The sequence below is a fragment of the Pseudopodoces humilis genome, chromosome 1 (assembly GCF_049639895.1).
Source record: "Pseudopodoces humilis isolate 2021_Gansu_Grassland_sample_001 chromosome 1, ASM4963989v1, whole genome shotgun sequence".
Lineage (NCBI taxonomy): Eukaryota > Metazoa > Chordata > Aves > Passeriformes > Paridae > Pseudopodoces > Pseudopodoces humilis.
Window position 1 is genome coordinate 149,589,077 of NC_142200.1, and position 27,683 is coordinate 149,616,759.

The 27,683-nt window shown below is 43.2% G+C and overlaps 1 protein-coding gene across 3 annotated transcripts; it reads right to left on the reverse strand.

The window, feature by feature from the left end:
* Window positions 1-223: 223 nt before the first annotated feature.
* On the reverse strand, window positions 224-22,832 carry CCDC13 (coiled-coil domain containing 13). 3 transcript variants are annotated; one of them, XM_088062931.1, is made up of 15 exons: window positions 22,430-22,832; window positions 20,785-20,933; window positions 18,723-18,865; window positions 16,352-16,450; window positions 16,011-16,127; window positions 15,104-15,208; window positions 13,781-13,945; window positions 13,089-13,265; window positions 11,524-11,730; window positions 10,606-10,700; window positions 7,318-7,401; window positions 6,423-6,548; window positions 3,949-4,103; window positions 726-825; window positions 224-517 (listed from the first exon to the last, which is right to left on the reverse strand). In XM_088062931.1, exons 1-15 carry the CDS (start codon window positions 22,549-22,551, stop codon window positions 436-438), a joined length of 1,926 nt encoding a protein of 641 aa, XP_087919057.1. In that variant the 5' UTR covers window positions 22,552-22,832; the 3' UTR covers window positions 224-435. The 3 variants fall into 3 exon arrangements, with proteins under 3 accessions (XP_087919057.1, XP_087919062.1, XP_087919068.1); XM_088062936.1 differs by having other exon boundaries at window positions 225-517; window positions 16,361-16,450; window positions 22,430-22,830; XM_088062942.1 differs by lacking the exon at window positions 7,318-7,401 and having other exon boundaries at window positions 225-517; window positions 22,430-22,831.
* Between the last annotated feature and the right edge of the window lie 4,851 nt (window positions 22,833-27,683).

Below are 27,683 nucleotides of genomic sequence, written 5' to 3' on the forward strand. Positions count from 1 at the left end.
GCTTGTTTTGTTCTAAGGAAGGGGGCTGGCCCAACTTTTGTACAGCAAGTTCCTTCCTGAGCTGATAAAGGCAGCAGCAGATTGAATATCAAGCCCTCTCAGGGAACACTGTGATGAAACCTGGGAGGTTTTGCCCAAAATCCTCCTGCAGAATTGCAGCTTCCCAAACTGCACCAACCAGCTCTGCTTGCCAACCCCCACAGACAGAAATTGCTGACACATGAAACCTTCACTTTTTGTATTTCATCTCTGTTTCTCTGCCACAAATGCTAATGAAATGACACGATCTGAGGCTGCAAAATGACACTGGTGCCTGGGCTCTCTCCCTGCTCTGCAGCCCAAAGACTGGGAATATCTGGCTTAACTTTTCTTTTGTGTGTGCTGCTGAATGGCCTGTGAAAACCTATCACATCCTCCATTATGTCTCGATACAGTTTAAAAATCTTCCTCTTTCTTTCTCACAACCTCCGCCAGAACAGCCTTCAGATCTTTGTTCTCATCCAGCTGGATCCCAAGCCTGCAAGGAAACAAAAAGAAAAACTTCCCTGTGAGCTGGGGAGCTTCAAAGCAAATTTAGAACTGTCACCTCTGCTCCGGGGAAGAAACACCCAAACCCTGGAGCTGCGGTGATTTTATGAGAGCCCTGAGAAAAAGGCTGAGCACTCGTTCCTCCTCTCCCTGAGGGAGGAAAGAGCAATCCCGGCATGGAGAGAGGGAGAACATACCTTGTGCTGAATTCCTCCGCCTGAGATTCCAGGGACAGCTTGGACAGGGCTGCAGGGAGCTCCTCTCTGTCACCCTCATGCAAGGGGAGGCTTGGCAGGGCTGTGGATTCAATCACAGAATGGAGTTTTAGTAAAACAGCAAATCAGTTTTGGCAGCACGCTGAGTTAATATCAAAAAACACTGAATAAATATTCTGTCAAATCATATACTTAATCTCTCAAATAAATATCTAATCTCCTAAATTCTGTGCTACATCCATAACATATCATGACAGACCTATTTTAATTTCCTTCCATGATAAATTTTCATTTTAGAGCTAAATATGTGCCTAACGTGTAAGGAGGAAAACAATGAATCTGTAACATTGAAGTGACCAAAACAAGAGGTGTAAAACAGCTGGAAAGGATTAATTTGATGTTAATCTTGTAATTGTGTTCCAGATTATGACAGCTGTTGCTTCCTGAATGTCTGGGACAAAGCTTGCATGTGGCACCCATTGAAGTGACTTTTGTAAAGAACTTTGATCCTCAGCATAAACAAAATGTAGATTCTGTACTTCAAGGTGTATTTCAGACCAAGGTTCTAACTTAGGAATGCTTTCCTAAATAAAGCTATATCCAAAACATGCAGGTCTGGTCATTCAAAAAAAAAAAAAAATCAGAATTTTCAGGGTTATAGAGAAAATACAATTCAAATTTACAACTGGGACTGGAGAAGCAAAACCTGTGACCAGTGAATCCCCAGAGAAGAAGGGGAACCAGAGAAGTGTTCAGGGAGCTCAGAAAGGAGTGCAGGAAGTGAGCACAGCTATTGCAGAGGATGCTGAATTTAACCCAGCACTGAGGTTAAATTCAGTTAAACACACCAGGGTGATCTCTGCTGTAGATAGAATGCTAAATAATTTTAGCAAACGTAAATAAATGGCTAAATATCTAAAATAATCAATAGCCAGCACTACTTACCTGTAGCCAGGTAACATGAGAGATGGATTTGTGTGGTTCAGCCCCAAATAAATTATAAAAATCAAAAAAAACAACTAAATGAAGAAAACAAGAGGCTGGAGCTAGCTGCAGTCCTTTTAACTGGGAATACAGCACCATGACAGTGAACAGCCAGGCTGCTTCCTGTGTTGTGATTCTACTGAACCCTGCAATTGCTGGTTTGTGCTTGTGTTGTCATGTTGGCACATTTCTGTATCCCTTTTCCCAATTCACATCCCTCATAACATCAAATATCTTCAAATGAGTACATTTGGTATTAAAACACTAAATCCTCCTCGTGTGGAATTGTCTGAAAGAACTTGGTTGGAAAGTACTGAACTCTGACAAAAACAAATGAGAAGAAAAGGCTGCATTGTGTAGCTAAAAAATGCTTTTGATCTTGAGGCTGTGCTTTACAGGGCTGAGGAAAACCTGGTGTTACTTACCTATCCCTCCTCTGGGATTATTCTTTGATAATTCAGAATTTGGATAAAGCAGGAAAAAAGCACAGAAAATGAAAAGCCTGAATAATTTTAAAACAGAACTGTGTTGTTTGCAGCTCCTTAGCATCATTATCTACTTCCCTTGAACTGAAGAGACCAGAAACATTAGATTAGCAATTAGATCAGCTCTCTCCAATTTTACACTTTCAGAAAGAAAGGAAAATATTATGCTAATTAGCAGGTTCTCTAGTCTCTATTTTGTATTCAAGCTTTTAATTTCTTCTTATTTCCTCAACCACTGGCAAGCAAGCATTGAGATAACCTCCATACTCTGCTGAAGAGGTGTATCACAGACTTGTAGTTCTTGTACAAACTCCAGCTCTGGCACATCACAAAGCTCTCATCAAAGCAGGGGAGTGAAATTGATTGTTACCTACTCATCTTGTGGATTTAGAGAGGATTTCTCCTTATTAGCCTTACTGCCAATCCTTTTCTACTTTTTCTTTTAGTCCTTAAGCAGAGGAGATTAATGAACTAAATATTTGGTGAGAAGGGATCTGTCACACTGGTGAAAACAGCTCCTTCCTCTGGCTATGAAAGCTACCAGAGGGGAGTTACTACACCTTTACTACAGCATGACAAAACTTGACCAAAAAGCCTCAGGACCTGGAGAGTTTGTATCTCTTGGAGCTTGCAAGGGGAATCTGTGATAACAGAACACATCAACACTTTACCAGGTTCTGTAAAAGTCTGAGTACTCAGAAACTCGGTTAAATTCTGTACAAAACAGCACCAAAGTGCTCCCAACACTATTGGGATCTAAATCTTTCTGCTCTCAGTAAACAGAGGTGAGACAACTCAAATAATCAGTGCTCATAAAAAGACAACATGAGAATGAGTCAGGGTGGGCTGGAGCCCCTTCCAAGGACACAGCAATCCTGTTCCAAGGAACAAATCCATGTTTTACAGACAGGAGTAGGTTTGAAGCACCTATTCAGTCCCCACTCAGTATAAAGGTTCCTCTGAAGGGCTCATCCAAGGTCTCTGCTGAGCTCTGTGGTCCCTCTGGTCACCCTAACTCAGCCTGACACCGCCCCAACCTTTGCCAAATTGAAATTCCCCTCCCTGCTGCTCATCTTCTGGCATTTGAAGTCTTTTTACTTTATGAAAATACACATAAAAAGGGAAAGCACTGGAAAAATTTCCTTAAGAATATGTGCCATTTTATTGGTTTAGACACTTTACAGAATCAGAGTCCTTAAGCAATAAAGGATCTGATCAGGGAAATAAAAATTTAACATCCACCATGAATTCTTCTTCTTTAACTACGCCAGGGAGGCTTTCATATTTATAGCAGGAGATTATCACGTTCATGGGATAATAAATTACACCAGATCTAATTACTTCATCACCAGCAATAGTTTTTCATAGGCACTGACAGGCCTTAAATTGGGATGTGTCCTTTAATTCTGCTCTTAACCTTCAGCTGAATCCCACAGGCACTAGTGCAAAGGGAGCTCTGGGCCTGGGGGCAACACAGAGCAGGGGAAAGCTTTTTTCCTGGAATTATCCCATGGAAACACCTTGCAAAAATCCTGGTCCCTCTTAGACCTGTGGGAAAATCTTCTTCAATTAAGAAAGGCCAGGGTTTTGCCTCCTGCCTTGCTCCTGGCTCTGAGCAGGTCCCATCACCAGGTGCAAGGTCATGCACCCGGCTGGGTTTGGCAGGTGGATCCTGAATGTTGTCGCTGTCTATAAAGCCCAGAGGTGAAATGGGGGATGAGAGGGCTCCCCCTCACCTTTTCTGCTCCTCAGGGCAGGTTTCTGGGCAGTTCTGCTGCTCCCTAGATCCACCTGCAGCTTTTCAAGCTGCTGTTCCAAGATGTCACTCTGCCACCTTTCCTCTTGAAGCTTCTTCTCAGCTTCCAAGACTTTGTTGCTGCTTTCCTCCAACCTGACAGGCAAAAAAAAAAAGGAAAAAAAAGAAGAAAAAAAGAGAGTTCAGCTCATTTGTGTCATGTCTACATCAAATCAGTCTTGGTACTGAATCCTGCTTCTTCCTGCAGAGCTCCCAACAGAAGGGAAAGAACTTTCCATGCATCCAAAGCCAGAAATCCCAGCAAAATTGTATCAGGTGACATCTTCTAAATATGCAAATGAGAATTAACTAATGAGTACAGTTGGAAACAATGGGTTTGTTACTGGAGGTTGCTCAGATCCCTTAATTCTGGCTCCCTGTGTGAATTCACCCCTCAGATGAGCAGGAAAGCTGCAGATTGCTGAGGAGAGACACATCTTTTATTACAGGAATAATAAACTGCATTTTTGAGACACTCTGGGAAAGCTTGGAAGGCAAATAGTTTATAAAAACACAGTCTAACATTTGCATCAGTTATCTGAGGAAGGAAAGAAACTTGAGGCTGCTTTTAATAAACTAGGGCATTTAGATATGACCATGGATGGGAGAGGGTGGAAAAGAAACTGGTGGTTACATCACAAAAAATCAAGTTGGCTCTCTCCATCCTGCATAACCTCTCAGAATATTAACTGCAAAAATCTGGTGTGCACCCACAGATGCTGCCACTTGGGGCAGTGATTGACACCAAGCAATTCCAAGGAGTTTAAAGCTAAAAAGAAACACAGATTGACTGGATTGGAAAAAAAAAACCCCACTGGATTGGACTGAGTAAGAGAATTTCCCTCCTCACCCCATGGGTGGAAGCTGGTTACCCTCTGAATCAAGAGACTTGATTAGTTTATTTCCCTCCTAGCTGGCATAACTTAAAAAAAAATAAAATATTACAACTCTAATAAAATTACATCACTGGCTTAAAAATGTAGCTCCAGGCAAGACTCGACCTCCTGTGGCAGTGAATTCCCAGGCTGGTGATGTGCTCTGAGACATTTTATTCCTCTCAGTGGTTCTGCATTCACTAAACTTTCATTTGACCCTGGCGTTCCTCTGGCATCCAATTTAAACAAAAAGTGGAGGAAAAGTGGCAATATCTGTGGGATTTTTTAATGGAATCATCTGCCAATAGGACTAATTTAAACTAAAATGCTGTAGAAAAATCTCACTTGCAGCAATTCCCAGGGCTCTTCTCTTGATTTAAGCATTATCTGTGTTACCTGAGCTTTGTTACACCCCAGCAGTGGAGGGAAGAGGAGGAAAACCTGATTTTTAAAAATACACTCACGTTGAAATCTGACTGGTGCTATATTACCCTGAGGTCTCCCAAGAGTTATTGCACACAGCCTCACAAAATTTATGTTACCTGCTTGATAAATGTGTGATAACCGTGGAGCTGCTGAATCATCAGTTTATGGCACATTTTACAAGCAACTGTGCATTTCATTGACTCTGTTTTTCATTATCCCATATTGGTGGTGGCCACACTTCAGTTACCACTCATAGCCCCATCCTCATCTGACTGCACAGCTCTATTAAAGCCACTGGGCTTTCAAACATGAAAAAGATTTTTCCCAGCATGTATTTCCAGAATTTAGTGTTAAAAGCACCTTTTCCACAGTTCTAAAAGAAAAATCCATTTTTTTCTGACTGTGATTAATCGTGCAGGACAGAAGTTATACAAGTGAGAATGATAACTGTGGTAAATTTAAGCAAGTAAGCATACAGTGTTTATTGTATTGACAAGCACACAGACAGGAATATATTTCCAATATTGGAATACAGATTTGGGAATCAAATAACACATATTGGGAAAAAAAAAACCAGTAGCTGAAAGGTGGCCAAAAAGAAATTCCTTTGGTTTCCCTTCTCTCCTAAAACATGGTTGGCTTTTAACATCATCTTACATTAAATTGAATCATAGAAAATAAAATTTAAAAAAAAAATCACTGCTACGTCTCAGTTAAACCAGAATAAATTCATTTAGAAAAGGATACAATGAAATTTAAAAAGAATGTGAAAAGCTTTGGAAGAAAATATTATACCAATAATTACAGTATTTACTACCGATGAATAATATTGCTGCCTCAATAAGGCCATGCATACATAAATACAGCAATTCTGGTTTTATCTAGGTGCAGCAAGCTGGAAGATGGCTCCTTTTTTTTCTGCCCTTTGTTCTAAAAGAATAATAAAAAAGAATGAATCATCAGCCAGGCAGGGAAATTGAGCAGAAAAAAATTGAAAAGCCCCTATTTAAGGCAAGGATGGCAGCGTGTGATGTGCTGTAGTGCATGTCCCAGACTCTGCAGTGTTCCCTGATCCCAGCACCCTGCAAAGGATGCTGCTGGGATGAGGCTGTACCTTTTCTGCAGCACAGTCACCAGCTCCAGGAGCTCGCTCCTCTCCACTTCAGCAGCCTGGCACAGAGCCCTCTGCTCTGTGTTCTCTCCTGGCAGCACTTCCCAGTCCAAGCTGTCCGTGCCGGACCTGAGGAAAGCGCAAGCACAGAGAGTCTGTTTCCCACTTCTTAAACGAAGGAAATTAAACAAAGGCAGGGTTTGAGCACTATCTCCAACACACTTGTCTGAAGGTGAAGGCAGGATGCAGAGCCAGGCTCACTACCTCCCCCCAGCACCCATCTCTAGACTGCAATAAATAGAACAGAAATATTTAGATATAAAGTCGCAAGGAGTGTCATTAGAAAGTTGCTTCCAGGATGCTTCCCCTCCCCATCACCCCTGAAAACAAACTTCCACCTCTGATCAATTCATTATCCCTGACTCTCCTCCCACTGCTACTGCCAAAGTAAAAGGAGATTGTATCTCCCAAGTGCTACACTAAACTATTAAATGGCCTGCTATTGATTTTCTCCCCCTGAAAGGCTTCAGGCAGCACTTGCACAATGGTTGTTCTTGTGTCCAATATGTGCTGAAAGGAAGGGGCAGTTTTCCCATGTATCCCATTATTATGTACATCATTTCTTCTCTGACCTATCTGCTTTCAGAAAGATCTTTGGAACAACAAAAGCAGGAGAAATCTTGGTGGTTGGGAGAAAAAATGGAAAAGACTGGTGTCAAACAAGCAATCAATTACAAAATTAAGACAGAAATCAGATGTTAGAGCTCTTGGACAGCTTCAGGTAGAAGGGATGGTGCAAGATTTCATTACAGAAACAAGGCAGGCAGGACGAGGATTTCCAGCAGCTTGAAGAGCACGGCAGAGCACTTCCCTTGCTGATAACAGTTTACATACCCACCTTCCAGATGGGGTGGTACCCCTGAGGAAGAAAGGCTCTGTGGCTGCTGACTCCACGAGCACGTGGCCCATCGTGGACACTGCGCTGGGGGGAGGAAAGCTGCAGTAAGGCCTTCACACAGGGCAGTCTCCCCAGAATTCCAGTCCCTTCCCAATGCCTGTGTTTTGTAGGGAAGAGCTCCCTCACCTCACACCTTCACCCAGCCCTGGGAGAGGCAATCCCAGCTCCAGGCAGTTTGATGGTGTTTGCATGTCACAGATTTCCTAATGAAGTGACACCACGCACAACTTGTATCTCCCAATGTCCTTACAAATGTATTTTCCATAGCTTTATGGCATCTGCTTTGTGAAAACCCTCAGGAGGATCTGTCAGGCTCGTTGTAAGAGAAGGAGCTGATAACACCAGAGTACCAATGCCAGCCTGGATGAGGTTTGTGTATAATGATGTGTGCTTGGGACACCCCATTTCAGTGTGTGTGTGTTTAGTACACCCCATTTCAGTGTGTGTGTGTGTTTGGGACACCCCATTTCAGTGTGTGTGTGTTTGGGACACCCCATTTCAGTGTGTGTGTGTTTGGGACACCCCATTTCAGTGTGTGGGTGTGTTTGGGACACCCCACTTCAGTGTGTGTGCTGGTTTGGGACACCCCATTTCAGTGTGTGTGCTGGTTTGGGACACCCCATTTCAGTGTGTGTGTGTTTGGGACACCCCATTTCAGTGTGTGCGTGTTTAGTACACCCCATTTCAGTGTGTGTGTGTGTTTGGGACACCCCATTTCAGTGTGTGTGTGTTTGGGACACCCCATTTCAGTGGGTGTGTGTGTTTGGGACACCCCACTTCAGTGTGGGTGTGTGTGTTTGGGACACCCCACTTCAGTGGGGGTGTGTTTGGGACACCCCATTTCAGTGGGGGTGTGTTTGGGACACCCCATTTCAGTGTGTGTGTTTGGGACACCCCATTTCAGTGGGTGTGTGTGTTTGGGACACCCCATTTCAGTGTGTGTGTGTGTTTGGGACACCCCATTTCAGTGGGTGTGTGTGTTTGGGACACCCCATTTCAGTGTGTGTGTGTGTTTGGGACACCCCATTTCAGTGGGTGTGTGTGTTTGGGACACCCCATTTCAGTGTGTGTGTGTTTGGGACACCCCATTTCAGTGTGTGTGTGTTTGGGACACCCCATTTCAGTGTGTGGGTGTGTGTTTGGGACACCCCATTTCAGTGTGTGGGTGTGTTTGGGACACCCCACTTCAGTGTGGGTGTGTGTGTTTGGGACACCCCATTTCAGTGGGTGTGTGTGTTTGGGACACCCCATTTCAGTGGGTGTGTGTGTTTGGGACACCCCATTTCAGTGGGTGTGTGTGTTTGGGACACCCCATTTCAGTGTGTGTGTGTGTTTGGGACACCCCATTTCAGTGGGTGTGTGTGTTTGGGACACCCCACTTCAGTGTGTGTGTGTGTTTGGGACACCCCATTTCAGTGTCTGTGTGTGTTTGGGACACCCCATTTCAGTGTGTGTGTGTGTGTTTGGGACACCCCATTTCAGTGTGTGTGTGTGTTTGGGACACCCCATTTCAGTGGGTGTGTGTGTTTGGGACACCCCATTTCAGTGGGTGTGTGTGTTTGGGACACCCCATTTCAGTGGGTGTGTGTTTGGGACACCCCATTTCAGTGTGTGGGTGTGTGTTTGGGACACCCCATTTCAGTGGGTGTGTGTTTGGGACACCCCATTTCAGTGGGTGTGTGTTTCCTCAACATGAATTCAGCTGCCCAAAGACAAGTCCCTGTAGACTCACCCCAGGTCTCCTTACTTTAGGAAGATAATACTTTATGTAGCTAACAAGAGGATAAAGCCTTAATATTGTGGAAGAGCTAGATGCCTTCTAGGCTAGGAGTGGTTAATCCTAAAATCAAGTTATACTGACAAGGCTTGGCCCTGTCTAAAAATGCAGATTTTTACTCTGCCATCTCCAAAGGGTTTAGCATCTATTTATAGGGTTTTTCATTTCACCTGTTCTGATAGGAAAAGATGATTCACTGCAGTGAACTGAGAGTTCATCAGCATATTAAAGTTAATGGATTGAGTGAGCCTTGCTGACCAAGTTGTTAACAGCTCTCAGAGTTTTTCAGGATCATTCATTGCCCACCTGACACGTCAGCTCTTTCCAGGACAGAGCCCTTGGCCCTGTACACAAGCAATAATTTATGCATTGCACTTAGTGGTTTTCACAAAGCCATTACCCAGCTTTGGTTCCTGCTTACCATCAGCAGACATGTGAGGTTAAAAAAAAAAAAAAAAAGAAAAAAAAATAAAAGAAGGGGTATAAAGTACAGGTTTGCTCCAGGAGAGCACAACTTCTGCAAAGATAGAAAGGGGAGAATTAAAACAGTAAGAAGAGTGAAGAAACTTTCAAATTAAGGATGTTTTAACTAACTCAAAACCACAGAATTCTTCTTAAATTGTATAGTAATTTTCTACTTAGACTCAGGGATACTCAGCTGATTTTAAAGCCAAATTTGGTGCCTAAAGTAATGAGGTAAGAAATTACACAGAAGAGATCAGCTGTAACTTTAACTTGATGAAAAATTTCTCCCATCCCCATCAGACCAGTCTCAAATCCTCACTATCAATTAGACCATGAACTCTTTAGCAACAAATTCAGCAGCAATTTAACATGAAAGGATATAACTTGCTGTGGTACCATGGTCCCTTTATACAGCGAGAGTGACCCAGAGTCACATCAGTATAAACAGAAATCAGATTTATTGCTGCACTAAGATTAGTAATTTACACAGTCTTCAGCGAGGCTTTAGAGTGTGTTTGGTAAGAACAAATTATATGGTGTGTTTTCAACATTTCTGCATGTAAATCCTACTCAAAGAGCATTTATTGATTTAAATAATGCCCCAGTGATTTAGTGCCTACCTAAAATGGCACTTTGCATTCATTCCCCACCCTGCTCACAGAAATCTGCTCGTTAGAAGCCCCGTGTCTCATAAGAGGAAAGACTCCCAGGCACTTAAGCTGACCACGTAAACATTATCTGAGCTGCAGCAGGAGAAATAGCTGCACTACCACCATGCCAAATCTAGTCATGTCTGCAAGTCTGCACATCCTTCTCAGTTCCAGGACAAAAGCCCAAGAGATAATGTGATTAGAGATTCCCATATATTGCAAACAGGCTGCCACAGCTGTTGGCACAAAGCACTTGTGGTTTGATGAATCTCCCTGGGAAAACCAGGCTCCTGATCACTCAAACAACTTGAATTATTGACTTTCTGGTCTTCTTACCGGGCAGATTCTGTCCTTCCAGCCTTGCTACTGCCTGATCCCTCAGGTGCTCCTGAGTGCTCAGAGCATGGTAGATTAGCAGCTTCTGACTCGTCCTATGGATGGGCAGATTTCTTCTGTTAATGGTGGAGCATGTTATAAAACCAATCACAGTTCAGTGGAAAACAGCTGCACCAATGCCAAATCAGCAGCTTTTGATTATTGCTAGAAGCAAACCAGAACTTTTGGTTTACAGGACCTCCTCAGGAGCTTTGCTTTAATTCCTATCCATTACAGGATGAAAACAAAGCAGAAGTCAATAAAAACTTCCATACAAAATTTCATACAAAATCAGAGTGCACTAATAACCCACAGTGCAGCACCGTCACTGTCAGCACAGCTCTTCTGTGTCCCTAACCCAGGTTTGATGCTGGATTCAATGCTCCAGCCCCCATTCCTGAGGTATCTGGCAGATTCACAAGCTGACCATAACCCCAGGAGGCTTTTGGATCAATGGGAATGGGATGCCTAAACAGTCTTCACAAATCCTGACTGTGAGACAGCAGGAGCTGGGAACCTGCTGATGTTGGTGTGACACATTTGTTTGCCTCCTCCTCCCAGCGGCCAAGGGTGCTGAACACTGAAGAGTCCCCAGTGCAGCCCCAAGTCCTGCTGTCAGTCAGTGACAGTCCTGACACGTGTGGCTGGGATTGGTATTTCTGTGTTTGCTGCTGCTGAAACAGCCTGAACTTATGCCCCAAGGACCTGAGGAGTTACAAAAGACAGTTCCTGCTTTATCATTCCATCAGGAAACACTGTCAGGACAGGGATCACTGTCTGGAGGCAGCAACCATCTCAGATTACAAGGGACAAGGAAGTGGAAGAGCAGATCTAAAGTGATTTCCAAGTGTTCTCCTCTAATTAATTTGTTCTGCCTACCTGAAACGTGAGTTTCTCAACCTCTGTCTCCAGTGTTTTAACCTTTGCTTCTCGCTCAGCCACCAGCTCCCTGAGATTGTCTTCCATGATGTTTTGTCTCTGAATCCCAGGGTTCAGGTGCTGCCCTACCACCTGCTGAGGCTCCTTGTTCTTATCCTCCTTCTGGCTCAGGCCCTTTAAGAGCTCCTGCATTTGTTTCTGCTGGGTCTGGTAAAATAGAAACAGGTGAGATCTTTATTTTGTACACAATGATTATTTTAAACCACCCTCACCAAGACAAATATCTATTTAGGAATGGTAGGGCAAGCGCATTCCTTTGGTGGGAGCACACTGGTGTCACTGGTGCCACTTTGGCAATTTGATTTATTATGTTGACCTAAGCAATGGATTCAATTTGCTGCCAGCTCTGCTGCTCAGTGTAGCAGAAAGCAGAGCAAAAAAGACTGGCCTTTGATAAAGAAGTGACTTTTCCCACAAACTGAATGAAACTCAAGATTTCAATGTGCTTTTTGTGGAATAAGAATGTGATCAGATTGTGTGATAGCGATATTAAAAGCTGAGGGCTCTATGGGGTGACAGATACGAGGCCAGGCTGTTTCACCAGTGGTTTTGGAGGCTTTTTCCACACTGACAAATCTAATACCTGTCAGGCAGTTTGTTCTGTCAGGCCAACAACCTGCAAGTGTTTTTGTGATAGGAGGGATAAAAGAGATTAACCATCCCTTCCCAGATAAACTTGCATCTTTCTGTACTAATTTTAGTGGGAATACTCAGAAAAAGTGACAAGTTGAGAAGTGTTCTTTGGCTCCCCTAATCTGCTGGTCAGCAGTGCCTGGTGGGAGAAGGGTGAATGACAGCAGCAAGGAAATCTGGGTGGTTCCAAACTAGTGAGGAGCTGGATCAGGAAACACAGAATTAACCCTGCTAGGAGGTGGCAAATTCTCTAATATATTTGCTATTTTAATTGAGGAAGGCTGTCTAGAACCATGGCAGGACAAAGCCAGCAGCCATTTATTTCCTTCTCAGCATCTTTGAGCCTTTGCTAAAACTCTTGGTTTTGAAGAGGCCAAATCCTCTCAGCTCCAGCTACTGCATGTGAGTGTACACATGGTTTAGTGCTCATGGTTTAGCTTGTGTGTTGTGGGCTGTGTAGCAAAATAAATGGAAGTTTTGTTACAAACAAAAAGACTCCTGCAGGACTGTAGGCATTCTAAGGAAAAATAAATCTACCAGAGGAGCTGGAAGCAGAACAAAGAACACAGGCCAGTGCCTGGGGTCAGGACTGAAGCCCTTCCTCTACCTGCTCCAATCCTTCTGCAAAATGTTTCTGCCAGTCCCTGCAGCTCAGGGCCACTTGACTGCAACTGTCACACCTGATGCTGTCTCACAGCCCTTACATGACCTGATCCAAAATGCAGAAGGACTTCAGCTGACAAGGAAACCTCTGGCTGCCACAGTTGGATCCATCAGGCTCCTGTACACCCTAAGGTTATGTGTGCCATGAAGTGATATCATGTTTTATCACCTGCAGAAACAGGGCTGGGACCAACAGACACAGACTGTACCAGCAAGGCATCTAGGAGCTCATCATCGTGTTTCCCTTTCTCCAGCAAGGTTCCAATCTGTCCGTTCAGCATCTTCACTTCTCCACACAGCACTTGGTTCCTGGCTCTTGAGGCATCCAGTTTTTTTTTCAGTTCCTCATGGTTTTTTTGGAGAGTGTTGTATTGCTCAGCAAGTTTCTGCAGTGATGCAAAAGGAAATTAAAGTTACAACTCATCACCAAGCCCCAAGTGCTGAGGTGAGCAAAAACAATCACACATTACCTGGTAGGATCTAAAAAATGGGACTGGAATACTGTATTATTCCTAAGGAAGTAGAAATTATAAATATTACTTGCCAGCATCCAAAAAGAGTCTGTCTGCTCAGGAATCCAGGTGGCCTGGGTGGATTCCCCATTATTCTGGATTCTGATTCTCCATTATTCTGTTCAAATGGAGAAGCCCAGAGCCCTACAGATACAGGAGGTCTGAGGGGGTGTCTGTATTTGGGATGAAGAATGCACACCTGGCCAGAGGGGTGCTAAGGGGTTTGGCTGCAGCAGGGCTTGGCTGTGAAGTGGGGCAGAGCTTTCTGCAGCAGATCAGGTAAGTTTGTGAAATGGTTTTAGCTAGGGTGTAACACACCCTGAAGGCAGGAAAGTTATTACACACTGCTCCACACCCAAACAGGACTCTGTCTGTTCACAGGATTTTACCTCCAAAGATTCCCTCTTCTCTTTTTCCAAGCTGCGAATCTTCAGCAAATTCTTCTCTTGGACTGACAACTTCCTTGAATGAGGAAATGCCAGAAATCCCTCATCCACCTCAAGCAGAGAAGCTGTGATCTTGTTTTGACTCAGTTTATGCTCCAGCTCTCGAACCTATGGCACAATAATGACAACTCACCCAGAGTTTTACCGGGGAGGACAAAAGAGGAGCCAAAGGAAGCTCAGATTATTTCTTGATAATCCATTTTTCTGTTTAACTAACACAGAGCAGTGTCTGGTCTTTCAAATTGAAATTTAACTGCTAATAAACGTGCAGATTTTAGGGCACCTGTGCAGGAAGGAGATCTGAGCTTTTGTGGAGCCACAATTGGAGGGCAGATAGGCACTCCAGAGCATTTGGAATTGCTGCTGTATGAATCCAAGTGAACTCAGCGTGTCAACTGCTCACTGCAGGCTCCTTTCCTAGGCAGTAGAAGGAACTGGGCACTGCCACAGCTCAGTTCCTCTGCCCTGTTTTGGAGGAACCTGCCTCACTTTTGATCCAGTGAGTGGATTTACAAGATCCCCACTGACAGAAGGGGCCTGAGGAGTCTGGATCAAAAAGAAATCTGTATGTTAGAATAGAGAACAGTAGGAACAGTTTTTAGACAAACCTCAGGCAGGGGATATAACAGGGGGAAATGGAATTTGCTCAAGGGAAAGCAGAGGTTAAAAATCTCAGTCAATCAGAGTGCAAAAAAATCACAGTTTGATGGCATGTAATTGAACAGCAGAAAAATAGGAAAATTATGTGTCAAATTGCCTGAGAGAAGTTTTATTTAGATGCAGAAAAAACTGCCTGCCTGCCTCCTGCTGACATTTCAGCTAAACTCTGCCCTTCAGAAGACTCAAGAGTTAAAGATTTTACTGAAGTTCCTGAGGGAACAACTTGAAAACCTGATCTGGCCTCAATTCTTCCCATCTGACTCCAAGCACTGAACAAAGGTGTCTAAGTCAGAGCACAGACACTGACAGGGCTCCTTCTGTTCTTGGTGGAAAGAGGCACCTTCAAAACACCCTGGGACTTGAACTAGGCTGCCACAGCTCTCCAAGGTCACTGAACTCCTTCCTTTGACACAGATGTGAAAGATTCCCAGCTGAAATACCAAAGCTTGCATGGCTGCAACAGTCATTAACATGATGTGCACACATCAGCACAGAGTTGTTGAGAATTAATGAAAACTAACAGTACTTTTACCTTCAGCTGAGGTGATATCTCTACTTAGAAAGAGAATTCCAGCTGGAATGGCACCGTGCAGGGTCGTAACTCACCCTGGTTTGGAGAAGAAGAATTTGCTGAGCTCGTCCACGCCAGCTGCCAGAATTGGTCAAGAGACTTTGGATATTCACATCTTCCCCAACTTCTTTGGCTAAAATCTGGGAAAAGGGATTAACATCAACAATAAGGCTTAAAAGGATGTGTTTGGGTGAGGGGAGGAAGAGCACCTCTCTCTAACAGGAAACACAAGCAGTTTTCAATATACACAATTGTTTTTGATATGATGAATATTTACCCCTGACTAACCAGGAACAGAGTAGAGATATTGTCTTAATACACACCAGGAATTGAGCCAATCGCCCTTGCAAAATTCTGACACAGCTAAACTTAGTATGAAGAGCATTTAAATTATTTATAAAAAGGTCAGCAGAGTTCTATTTTTAGGACCATATTCTCTACTCTGATCTGCATTGCAGGTCTCCCACACAAAGTAAGGAAACCAAAGAGAATCAGAGCACATAATAACACTTAAATCCATCATGAATCAGAGGAAAAGGTTATTCTGGATGTCATTCCAACAGACTCCTAAAACACGTGCTTTAGTTCAAGCATGGCCTTTAATCCCATTGATTCCCATGGGACTGGAACCTACATTAAAAGTAAATACATAATTAAATGTATGGGAAAGGAGGAATGAACTCAGAACTCTTCTGCTGATCTGGGACTTTAAAACTCAGAAGAATTTGTGTCCACTGGACAGTGGGAATGTCAGGCACAGTGGGGGCAAAACATGAGATCTCTGTGTCCAGGAGCACAATTTCAATACCAACCCCCACCCTTGTGCCTTCCTCACCTCTCTGCCCTACTGGAAGGGACAACCAAAGGCCAAAAGCCTCCCAGTTTCTCAAGACTGAAGCTCCTGCAGGGGTCCCAGCCCCAGACAGCTCCCTGCAGTGGTACCTTTTGGGTCAGCTTCAGTTCCTGTTTCACGTTCTGGAGCTGGTTCCGATATTCCGTCACTTTTATATTGGCTGTGCTCAATTTTTCCTGCAGTGCTTTCACCTCTGGACTTTCAGCCTTTGAGGAGAAGAATGTACTTGGTGAGGACAGAACCCTCAGGGAAAAGCTGAAGTGATTAAGATCCATGGATCTGTTAGGAGCACTGAATTGTTCTTTTCCAGACCTAATTTATGGGGCATAGAGGAGGTACAGGGGAATTTGGTTCCAAAACTGTGACGGGGATACATCCTTGTTCTACAAAGGAACTGAGTATCAGCTGCTGATTTCTTCATTTCACCTACAATTCCTACCAAGTTTCCTTCCAGTATTTTCAGAGTTGATTCCTTGATTCCTGCAGCATCGCCACCAAGGGAATGGATTTTTTCTGTGGCTGCCTGTAGCTGGAAAAGAACCCCATTGTTAGTGTGGAATGGATGCAGAGAACAGCATCACCCCATGGAGTATTAATTAGCAAAAAAAGTATAACTTGGATGTTTATTTACTCTAAAAAAATCCAAAACCCCTTTATTTTCCCTTATTTTTTAACACAATCAGTAGGGAAGCATAATTATTTTTTCTGAAATGCTTTCCAAAGAATCATGTTATATTTTACTGTGGAATAATTTCAGAAGATGTCTCTAACTTGCTGAGATGAGATTAAATTTTGGGTATGGAAACTTCTGAGGCATTTTGCCACCAAAAGTACCTCAAATTAATGTTTATATACATAAATCCAAAGCTTGTCCAGCCCAGAATATTTCATAAAAAGAAAATAGTTCTACTCACTAGAGGAATATAAAAGGAGAAATCTACCTGGCACCCTATAACTAAGATTTAATGGTGTTAAGGCTCTTTTTCTTTAGCTGGGAGCTCCAAAGTAGCATTTTTTTAACCCATGAAGAATAAAGACCGTCTCCTCTTACTTGCCACTGCAAAGGAAAACAGACATACAACCCCTCCTGCTCTGGATAATGCCCTATGTTGCTGTTACAAAGGTTTCTAAATGGATGAGAGGACAGGAATCTGGGCTGGAAAGGGCAGGAACTGCTGCTTTAACATTCTGGGACTTCATTCTTGGAGGTGGGTGGATAATCTTGATTATTTTCCTGAAATGAAGAAGGCTCTAAGGAAGAGCTCCTTCATTAAAGGGGCATCTAGGGAAAAAACTACCTCGGAGAAAGCTCTAATTTCACTCTTTTTCATGTGTTAGGGCCACTCTTTCTATCCAGTTCATAAAGTTTTTTAGTCAATGGGCTGAGAATGAGGAATTTCAGCTGGAGCTGGCAGTTGCTGGCTCAAGTTCTGAGGAAATTTTCTGCAAGCATCCCTTTGCTTACATGGCCCATCCTTAGCCAAGTGATTGTTCAGTGGCCACACCTTCCATTGTGTTTGGGGCAACATAATTGTAGTAAAATACTTATGACTTACAGATTTTTCAGTTTTCATGCAAGCAAAGAGCTAAAAATATGTAAAATAACAGCGTTTTCTACCTATCACTCCACATTTTTGATAGACACCTCCTAGAGTCAAACTCGGCTTTCATTTCACACATCATTTACATCTTCATTTTCTTCCTGAAATATTTGTGCTCCTTTGTTTTTTGGGCCAAAATCTGAGAACATTTAATGTTTCTGTTTGAATAATGGTCATTACACTTCTGCAGTAGGGGAATAAAACCAAGTTGATTTTTCCTTAAATTATTCATTAATTGCTCCACTACTTGGGATTTTGTAGGTCCCAAACTACACCTGGTACTTGGTTGCCAACTGCCAACTGTTTGACAAAGCCCCTCTGACCAGAACACTGGAGATTTATGCAGGAATTCCCCAAAATTTAATTTAATCTGCGACTTCTTGACCTTTAAGGTAGCTGGGCTGCAATTCAGGCAGATGCACGGCTCATGACAATAAATGATGGTGAAATACTGAGTCAAAACGCATCTGTCAGCATTATTGATTCATTTAACTGATGTCTTCTCAGAAAGCAAAGTTCAGAAAAAAATTAAAAATTATAAAAAAACCCCAAAATCACCAATACTGTGTAAGGAAGAGGAGCAGTAGCCAAAGGACAAAGCAAATATTGACATCAGGACTTTTCATTTTCAATTCAGCAGCCACCTGAGTAAAATGACTTCTGTGAAAGGTTGGCAAAAAGTCATAGTAAACCAGAAAATTTAATCTGCCTGAGTGAAGATCTGCTGTCTTATGTGATGTAGTTTGGTGTTGTCTCAGTTCTGTAAGTACTTATTCCAGAAAGAAGCTTTCATTACGAGGATGACAAAAGCTTAGAAGAATAAATAACTAATTACTGACTGGTATTAATGAGGTGGGAATGTAAGATATAAAGGTGTGAAATTTGCTTCTCCTCACAAAAAAATAAATAATAAGAGAAATATCATTGCCAGACTGGTAGAAAAGTCTCTGTGCTTTTACAAATGAACATTCCTAATTGCTGTTTAATAAATCCTTGACTCATTATGACTTGGGGATATCCTTTCCTAGCTCCTCCTGTCTGAAGAGGTGAAATTTCAGGGACAGAAATGACCACAACCCAAAGTACACAACAACTTAAGAGCAAATTCAACACTGGGACATGAATCAAACCCATTTTCTATCCCAGAGGTTGGATATACATGTATTAGGGTGCAAAAAGAGAACAAGAAAAACGTCTCACTTCTCTCTCCAGCTCCTTGACTTTGTAATTCAGCTGCTTCACTCTGGCTCTCTCACTCTCAAACTCAGCAGTTATCTCACGGTTCTTTTTGGCCAACTCAACTATTTTAGTGGCTGCCACGTCTCCAGCTATACCAGACACCCCTGTGAAGAACACATGAAAGCAGAGGGCACATCTTACAGGCAGGATTCAGAACAAACCACGCTTTTGTTCTCTGTCACAATGTACTTTCATTGTCTCATCCCTTCCTCTCAGAGCTGTGCCAGGCACTTAAATGAACAAGTGAGGGCAGAGATGTCAGAGGTGCCAGCTGGATGGGTTGGTCCTTTGATTCAGCAGCCCACCGTGACCACATTTCCCACTGTGGCAACAGCCACGTGTCACAGGGCCACAACAGTGGTCACAGCAACATGATTACCTAGAGAGGGCAGTGGTGTTTCCTGCTCACCGCTGGGAAGGACAGCTGGGAACAGGATTTTTTTTGCATTATCACAGAAAAAGGCAACACTCTGCTTTGCCTGCTTGTTTACTAGTGGAGGAGCTGCTGGAGCAGAGGTGTGAACATCTCTAGACACCAGTCCTCAAAGGTCAGGCACAATATTACAGCTGGGTCCTGGACAAGGTCCAGGAAATTTCATTGTGCCTATTTATAACTCCCTTGGGATTACACAGGGAGCTTTACTGGATGATTCTTTTAATTGCTCTTTTAAACAGCCATGTCACTGGCTCCCTCATCAGGGAGGGTTTGATAAGTGCCACAAATGGAGCAAAGCCCAGGCCTGACTGTTGTGTCACCTGGCTCTGGTTAACAGCACACAGGTGAAGGAAAGCTCTTGTACAAGTGCAAAATCAATCTCATGGCAAACAATGCCCACAGAAACCTCCAGCTCAGCAAGGAACATGAGCTTGCAACAACAAACCCTTGGTGGGGGGGGGGTGAAGACTGAACTTGGCTGCTGTCATTCCTCTTGACTCTTTCATCCTCCTTCAGAGCTCTGCAGTAATCACTTTTCTTTGATATTCATGAACTGGGGTGGGATGAGAGGTGAGAGATCACTCACAAGTGAATGCTGAGGCCCATAGACCCCTGAGACATCAATGGGGCTACACAGAACACAGCTGAGAACAGAATTTGTTTCTATATCACTATTTAAAAAACTTGTAAAGAAAATAATTTATTGTTTTAAATGAACTTATTTTAAAAGCATTTAAAATGCTTTTTAGAAAGCACTTAAAACCAATTCCTTATTTTTAAAAACATTTCCACTGTTCTCACTTTGTGTGGTTTGTGTTACCTCTCCCACCTAGGAGCTACTTTTACCTCAGCTTTCAGGACAAATAATGGCTGCTGAGAATCACAGTAAATGCTAAATTAACCAAAGCCAGGTTGCTGCTTCCATGGTAAATTGACGGTCTTCAAATGCATTGCACACACTCAACCAAGGCTTCTCATTCCCGAGCAATGTGGGGATTGCCACAATGCAGACAGGGAAAACAGAGGCAAGGGATTGGCATCAGCCAGAGAAGCTGCAACAGCACATCTGGCTCCTGGTCCTGACCAGGAAGAGCTTATCACCTTTCCTACACACAAACTACAGCTGCTTTTCAAGGTGTAATTTAATGTTATTTAGTTCTCTTCAAGCCAGGTTATCACTGTTGTCCTGACCAACAGTGGCACCCAGTGGAGGAGGTGCTGCTTGCACAGTTCAGTTCTCAAAAGACTCCAAAATCACTTTAGAAGCTGAATTTTGCATTCTTCCAGCATCCTGCTTGTGCCCTGTTCAGGCAGGAAAAAAAAAGGAGCCTGAGTAAGAAATTTAACCCTACAGAGCAAAGAAAGCTGCAACACAGCTCTTTAACACTAAAAGGAAGTTTTCCAAAATATTATTTGTATGGAACATCATTATTTCTGTGCAAATAATAGCAAAGTTCTTTTTTTTTGTTCTGTGAGGAACAGAAACCACTGAGTACCCTAAAAGAGCACTATTCTTTTCAGTGACAATTTTTTGTCATCACCATCAAACAAACCAAGATGGTGAGAATACAAAGTTGCTGTGTTTACCTGACAGAGCCAACCTTTCCTCCTGCACTCTTCTCTGGAGCTGATTTATTTCAAAATCTTTCTCTGACACCAGTTTGTAGAGCCTGCAGTTCTCATCCCGGACCTCTCGGAGCTGATCCTGCAGCTTCTCATTCTCAGCCTCAAGAAAACTGGGAAAAAATAAACCATAATGACAAATAATGTACCAATAGGTGCTCCTAGAAATAAAATAATGAAACAACTGATAGATGGGCTGAGGTTACCAGGACTGAGTTTATTGAAGTAGCTAGAATATCCTAAACCTCAGATAATTATCAAATAACAAGCTGATTATCTGGTCTATTCAGTTAATATCTTCTTAAAAGAAAAATCTGCACTTTCTTGAGCTGTCTGGGGCAAAACATCACAGAACAAGTATATTGAGATTAAGAAATAGCATAATCTCAGTGTTACTTACCTGGTTCTTCAGGGGAAATCAGGCAGCATTCAGCATGTGGGACATTCAGCTTTCTTTTCTATACTTGACAAAGCCAAGAGAAGCCAACAGAGCATTGACTACAAAGCTGCCCCTGGAGTCCTTTAAAAATCAATGTTTTAGAGCAATTCATAAAAGACCGATTTCCCACGTCCTCAGCTGATTTCCCTGTCCTCTTGGAACCTTTCTTGAACATCAGTTTGTATTGTTAATGGTGCCTTTTGGAATTCATTTAGAAACAGAGAATACCAAAAAAAGCCCTCTGAATGGAAAGAAATAGCCCTGCTTCTCCTAGTCTTCAGGACATTTAGCAACATTTAAAGGTTTCATCTCTCTAAGACATCCAGAGAATTAATAACTTTAATCTAATTACTGCCCTGATATGATGGGTCCTTCAAATAGAAAATCCAGGAGCTGTGGCCTCAGGGGCTCAATTCAATTGTGGAAGTTCAGAATTATCTGAGCTCCCTGACATGGGGTCCTTGAGAAAACTTGGGAATCAATACAATTACCCACACACAGGTGACATTTGAGCTGCCCACCTGACCCCAGCTGCTGCTGGTGGAAGATGCAGGTCTCCAATGCTCTGTGATTCCCATGTGGAAGTTCCTGATAATCTGCAGCATCTCAGTTATCCAGACACCTAAATCAGCTGGATTAATTGACTCCTAGATTCTTATTTTCTACAGAATAATGCTAAATATTTACACTTTGGAGAAGTGATTTGGATAAAGCCAAGTTGTTACCTTATGTACCTGTACACACAGCCAAAGTCAGATGTCTCAATAATCATCTCAATTTTTTGATTCCAAAGTTTTAGCAAGCTCTTAGCACCCATTGGATCTGAGAGCTTTTAAATGCACCCTCCATCTGCCCATGCCAGAATAAATAACCCCTTAAGACACTGCTATAAACAGCACAGAGTTTAGGAGAGGATTCACAATACATAATTAAGAAATGCACTTGTGTTTCAAAGCTGCAAATCAAAGGGAGATCAAAGGCAGCTGTTCACAAAGGAGAAGAAAGCAAGGAGCAATGTGAGCAGAGGAGAGGCAGGACTGAGTTATTCCCACATCACCCACTCAGAGGAGAGAGCAAGGAAACTCAGATCCAGTTAGAGACACCTGAACCAAAAGATTTTGAACAGTTGGGGGATTAACATGGAAAAAAGGTTCTAAGCTCTTAACACACCTGAGCAGTGAAGTCTTCTCAGAGCTGGAGTCCAAGTCTTGAGGAAAAACAGTTAGAGGAGGATGGACAGAAATCCCAACTGCACAGAGCTGGAGTCTGCTCTGAGGAACTTCCCACCCCATCCCAGAGTGACTCCCTGTTACAGAGGTAGCAGATCCACCCGAGTGCCTCAGCTACAGAAAATGGGCTGCAAATGGCACCTCTTTTCACTCTTCTTCAAGGAATCACAGCCAGGTGGAGCTTATGAGCACGGCTCTGCCTGGAATTCAGGTGGTTTCCCAAATTGCATGCCGTGTTCAGGCCAAAAAAAGTCAGGAATTAAACTTTTGTCAAATTGTGTCTTTCCTAAGTCTTGTTAGAGATTCTCCACACGATGGGGAGAGTCACTTAAATACATTCAAGTACACCAAACAGAGAAGGGAGGATAAAGTTACAGAGAGAACATGACACAAAAGCAGAAATGTCAGCTAAACACTTGTCTAAACAAGATTTGGGAGTAGGATGGGAGGAAGGAAAAAAGAATTCCCAAGGCTCGGAGGAAGGGAGACTTCTGAGAGGAGAATGTTTTTTTCTGATTGCTTTTATAAACAACAGTGACAAGCTGAAATCACTGCCACTGCAGGCCATGTGGAGTCCTGTGATCCTGGAACAATCCTCTGATGTGCTGTCATGGGAATACTGCAGAGAACATCCTGGTGAATCCCTTCCAGAAACAAATCCTGCCTGGATTGGATCACTCACAACCACTCCTCTGCTGAATGTACACGAGCAAAGGACAATCCAGATATATCTGCCACACCTGCCATGTCCAGTGGGGACTTTTGACAGTCAGTAACACAGAAACAGAGGTAAATAAAAAATCTGGGATTACTCAGGCCTAAAGTACTGAACTCTAAATAGCAGAGAACTACTGGGCTTTCCTGTACTCTGCACACTGCCCATGATGTGCCATGGGAGCACCTAAGTTCCTTTTTTCCACCAAACATCTGAACTATGGGAATCAGCCTCACAGAAATCATTAAAAATTCGTATTTCCATGGTAATCTTCTACAGATTATCAGAAAAAAACAGTGAAGGGAAGAGGACAGCTGGTAGAGGTCAGATTGGGGTCTTAAGGTGGCAAATCAGACAGCTCTGGTGAGGCACCAGCGCATGAAGGAATTTCTCCACCTGGCTTCACCACTACCACAGAGCAAAGCCCTGCACAGCCAGCATTGCAGACACCTTTGGGGTGTGTCCAACCCCAGACCTGTTGTAGTCGGGATAAGAAGCATTAATTGGGTGAGAAGGAAAGGCTGACTATATCCTGGGAGGAAAAGAAATGATCTGAGCTGGGGCTTTAAATCTCTGTTCCAGTACTAAACTCAAAAGAAAAAACAAGATTAAGGGATATCCATACCAAAACGCCTAATTGTCCTGGTATCCATCTGATCCACTAAATCAGGATATACTGCAGAGAAATCCCAGGGAACACTCTTCTGCTCTGCAGATCTGTGGCTTGCTCCCATTAGCTGCTTTGCCTCTGTCCATCTTTGGAAATTATTCATGTAGAGAATCTATTTGCTTAGAACTAGGCAGGAACTAACCAGCAGGTCAGAGGATGCCAGTGATCCCAAAAGGCTGGATTTTGTCAGGTAGTACCTGGCTGCCCCTTCATTTGTAAAATACTGATATTAAAGAGCACTGCACAATGCCCTGAGGATAATTAGGGACAGGGAGAATCTCCTCAGGATAATGAAAGCCCGGTGTGTGAAGACAGAAAGTGTCCTGTTAGCTTAATAATATTGAGTTTCATGAGATCATAAGCAAAATATATTCCAGTGACTTCCTGAAGGAATGGCACTGCCAGACCTTTACCTTTTGCTGGCATCTTCATTTACAGGAGGTCCTTTATTAAACAGGTTTAGGTCACTCAGGGCTTTTATAGTGTTCTTTGTGCTGCCAGTGTTCTTCTGCCTGTTCTGCTTTTCCTTCTTCCTCTCCATCAAATTTTGCAGCCGCCTTTGCTGTTGCTCCTGATAAGCCTTAAACTGGCTTTTGAAATCTTCATTCACTTTTACATCTGGCTCCATTGTTTACTAAAAGCATAACAAGAGGAAAATAAAAAGTGACAGAGAGCAGAGATCAGCACTGCTCTGAAAAACATCCCCTTCTGGCAGCTTCTCTGCAGCTTTTCCTCCCTGACATCTGCCCAGTCTCCCTCCTCCTCCTCCTCTCCAGCCCCAGGGCCTTGCTTCAAGAGCCTTTTTCCATAAATGGCTTTTAAACATCCCTTTAAAAAAAAAGTTGTCGGGTCTTTTTCACTCCAGAATTCAAAAAAGCAACGTTTCCAAATGTTCTTAAACAGACCTGTTTAAATAAACATTTTAACAGAGGAGCAGGTTGGAGCCAAATCCAAGCCCATGTGGCATTGTCACACTGGCTAAAGGGAGCATAAAGGGTTTGGGATCACCCAGCCTCTGCCCACATCCAGGAAAGGTGTAAATCCCCCCATTTTTGGGTTAATGGGGGACTGACAGAGGAAGGAAAATCTTCTTTTTCCTTATGGTCCCTTCGGGCAAGACAAAAGTGTGGCTTACATCTCTCCTCCAAATTTCTAATCACTGAGTGATAACATTAAATAATAACTAAATAATATATTAATTATTAATATATCTATATCTATAATGTATCTAAATATAAAAAATATATTATTAATAGACATTTCTAAATAATAATATTGCTACCCAAATATTTTCTTAGGATGACTAAAGACAGTTTTCTGATAAATTGCAGCCCCTTCCTCTTTCTGTTTGACATTTGTTGTCGGAAAAAAAAACCTATTGCACCTTTGGTCTAGGAAAACCAATACATAAATATCTCCAAAGGCACACCCTGCACTGAGTAATTAACACAGGGCTTTTTTCACACTGAAGGAAATCAAATTATCTTGATTAATGCACCAAAATGCAGCGTGTCCCTTTGTATACCTTATGGGCAGAGTCACCTGGACAAGGTGCACTGAGGACTGACAAGTGCAAAGAGCAGAGTCTGGAGCCTCTGCACAGCCCACAGGGCTCTGGGTATGAGGGATCAAAGAATTAGTGAATCAGTGAGGTTGGAAAATTAATTTTAATTGATTAAAGTTGATTCTCAGATTTGGAAAAAGCCTACAGAGATAAGGAGTCCATTCCATTTACTTAAGCAAACTGGATATAAAATTTAGACAGCTTTTCTGGTTTCAGTAACCTTTGGGTTGATAACTAAATTTATAATTAGATTGGACCTCTTGATAGGTTTAGCCACTGACCTTAAAGTTTTTTTTAACAAAAAAAAAAAAGCAAGAACATCTTCAAACAGTAATTGTCTCTGTTCTGAAAATATCCTAAAATTATTTGTAACTATTTTAGGCCTTAAATCACCTTCATGGTTATTCTCAGAATTTTCTTTACTTAGACTGCATTACTGATTAATTTATTATTTTTTAACTTACTGAGTTATTTACCTGTCTATAGGCCAGAAATGCACACGGTACTTAAGGTGCAGCTCCATCCCTCAATGCTACAATGGAAAAGCCCTCTCAGATCCTCGAGTCCAACATTAACCCAGCACCAAACCTTGTCCCCCAGTGCCACATCCAGGTGAGATTTGAACACTTCCAGGGATGGCGATTCCAACACTTCCCTGGGCAGCCTCTGGGTGAAGAAATATTCAGGAATATCTCATGTAAACCATCCCTGGCTCCAGCCAGGAGGGCTGGAGGGCTCCAAGGCAGGGTCACCTTGTTATAAATGCATATCATATTATTGGCTTTTTGCAGGTATTATAATGAATATTATATGTATAAGATTAGAAAATTTGGCTGTAATAATATAGTCTTCTTTATTTCTGTTATTAATGAAACTTAGAAATAGTGGTATAATACATGTATGTTAAGCTATGACATAGCATTAAAACAAAAACTACTTTTGTTTGTGTAACCCAAAGACTGAAAAAGATAGCTGGAGACCTTTTTTTTCTTTTGTAAACTATCTTATCCAGATGAAGACAGCAGTGACCAGAACTCTGGGGGTAGAATTTATTGCATTTCTGGTATCAGGGAATGTAAATCTCGATGGTGCCAAGAGGATTGATCTATTGGGAAGGGGGCAAGAGAAAACTAAACAGAAGATCATAAGAAGAATGTATAAATATTTATGAGAATTTATGGATATGTAGTAGGGTTCTGTTTTTAAGGGACAATCCTTTGTTAGGTGTGCTCTCTTGGCTGAATGCAAAGACACCCGGTCGTATTTGTATACTTTATTTTTTTCTCCTAATTTTTTTTTTATTAAATTTTTAAATTCTATAAAAATTATGTGAACCTCGTTTTTCACAACCTGGAGCAGGTGACACAGGAACTCGCCCAGGTAGCTTCGGAATGTCTCCAGGGAAGGAGACTCCAAGCCCTCCCTGGCCAGCTCTTTCCAGCTCTCTGCCGCCCTCAGCGGAAAGAATTTCTTGCTCATTTTGAGGGGGAACTTCTTATGTGGACGTTTATATATTTTAACTGCAAACCTGTAACCAATTGTCACCCTCCCGCCTCGCTCTGTGATCTGCCAGGACCTGCTGGGTCCTGGCAGCGCCGCGCTGTTTCGCCCCATCCCAGCAACTCCTGCCCGCGCTTCCCGCACCTCCCCCGGCCCCTACCCGAGCCGCGTTCCCGAGGGCACCGGGAGGGTGGCTCGGCTGTCCCCGTTTTCTCCTGGGCAGCGGCGGCACCGGAGATGCGGCCCCGGCTCCCGCTCCGGGCCCGACGCGGTGCCCGTGGCAACAGGAGCGCGCGCGCGCCCTTCCCCTCAGCGCAGCCGCCATGATGGCTCCCCCCTCACACAGCGCTCCCGCCGCCGCCGTGCCCCTGTCGCCATTCCCGCAATTCCCGCACCGATCCCGGCCCCTCGGCGCCACGGGAGCGTCTCCTTCTCCCCCCTTCGCGGTGGTAGGAGCAAAATGCGTCGGCGCCTCTCCCCATCTCCGTCCGTGTGAGAGCAGCCAAGGGCGGTAGGGTGATAGCAGCCGGGAGTCAAGGAGAGCTGCACCCTCCTCAGGTGGTTTTTATTCAGCTTACGCCATCCCTCTGCAATGAGATGGGAGCCCCCCTTTACAAATCCATAAGCAAACAATTGTTACCTCCACTCCTCATTTTTATTCGTGGTTAATCTCCCCCGGCTCTGTACAGCAGGTCGCAGACAGGTGCAGTCTATACCTTGTATCTGTAATATCTGAGATTGTCACC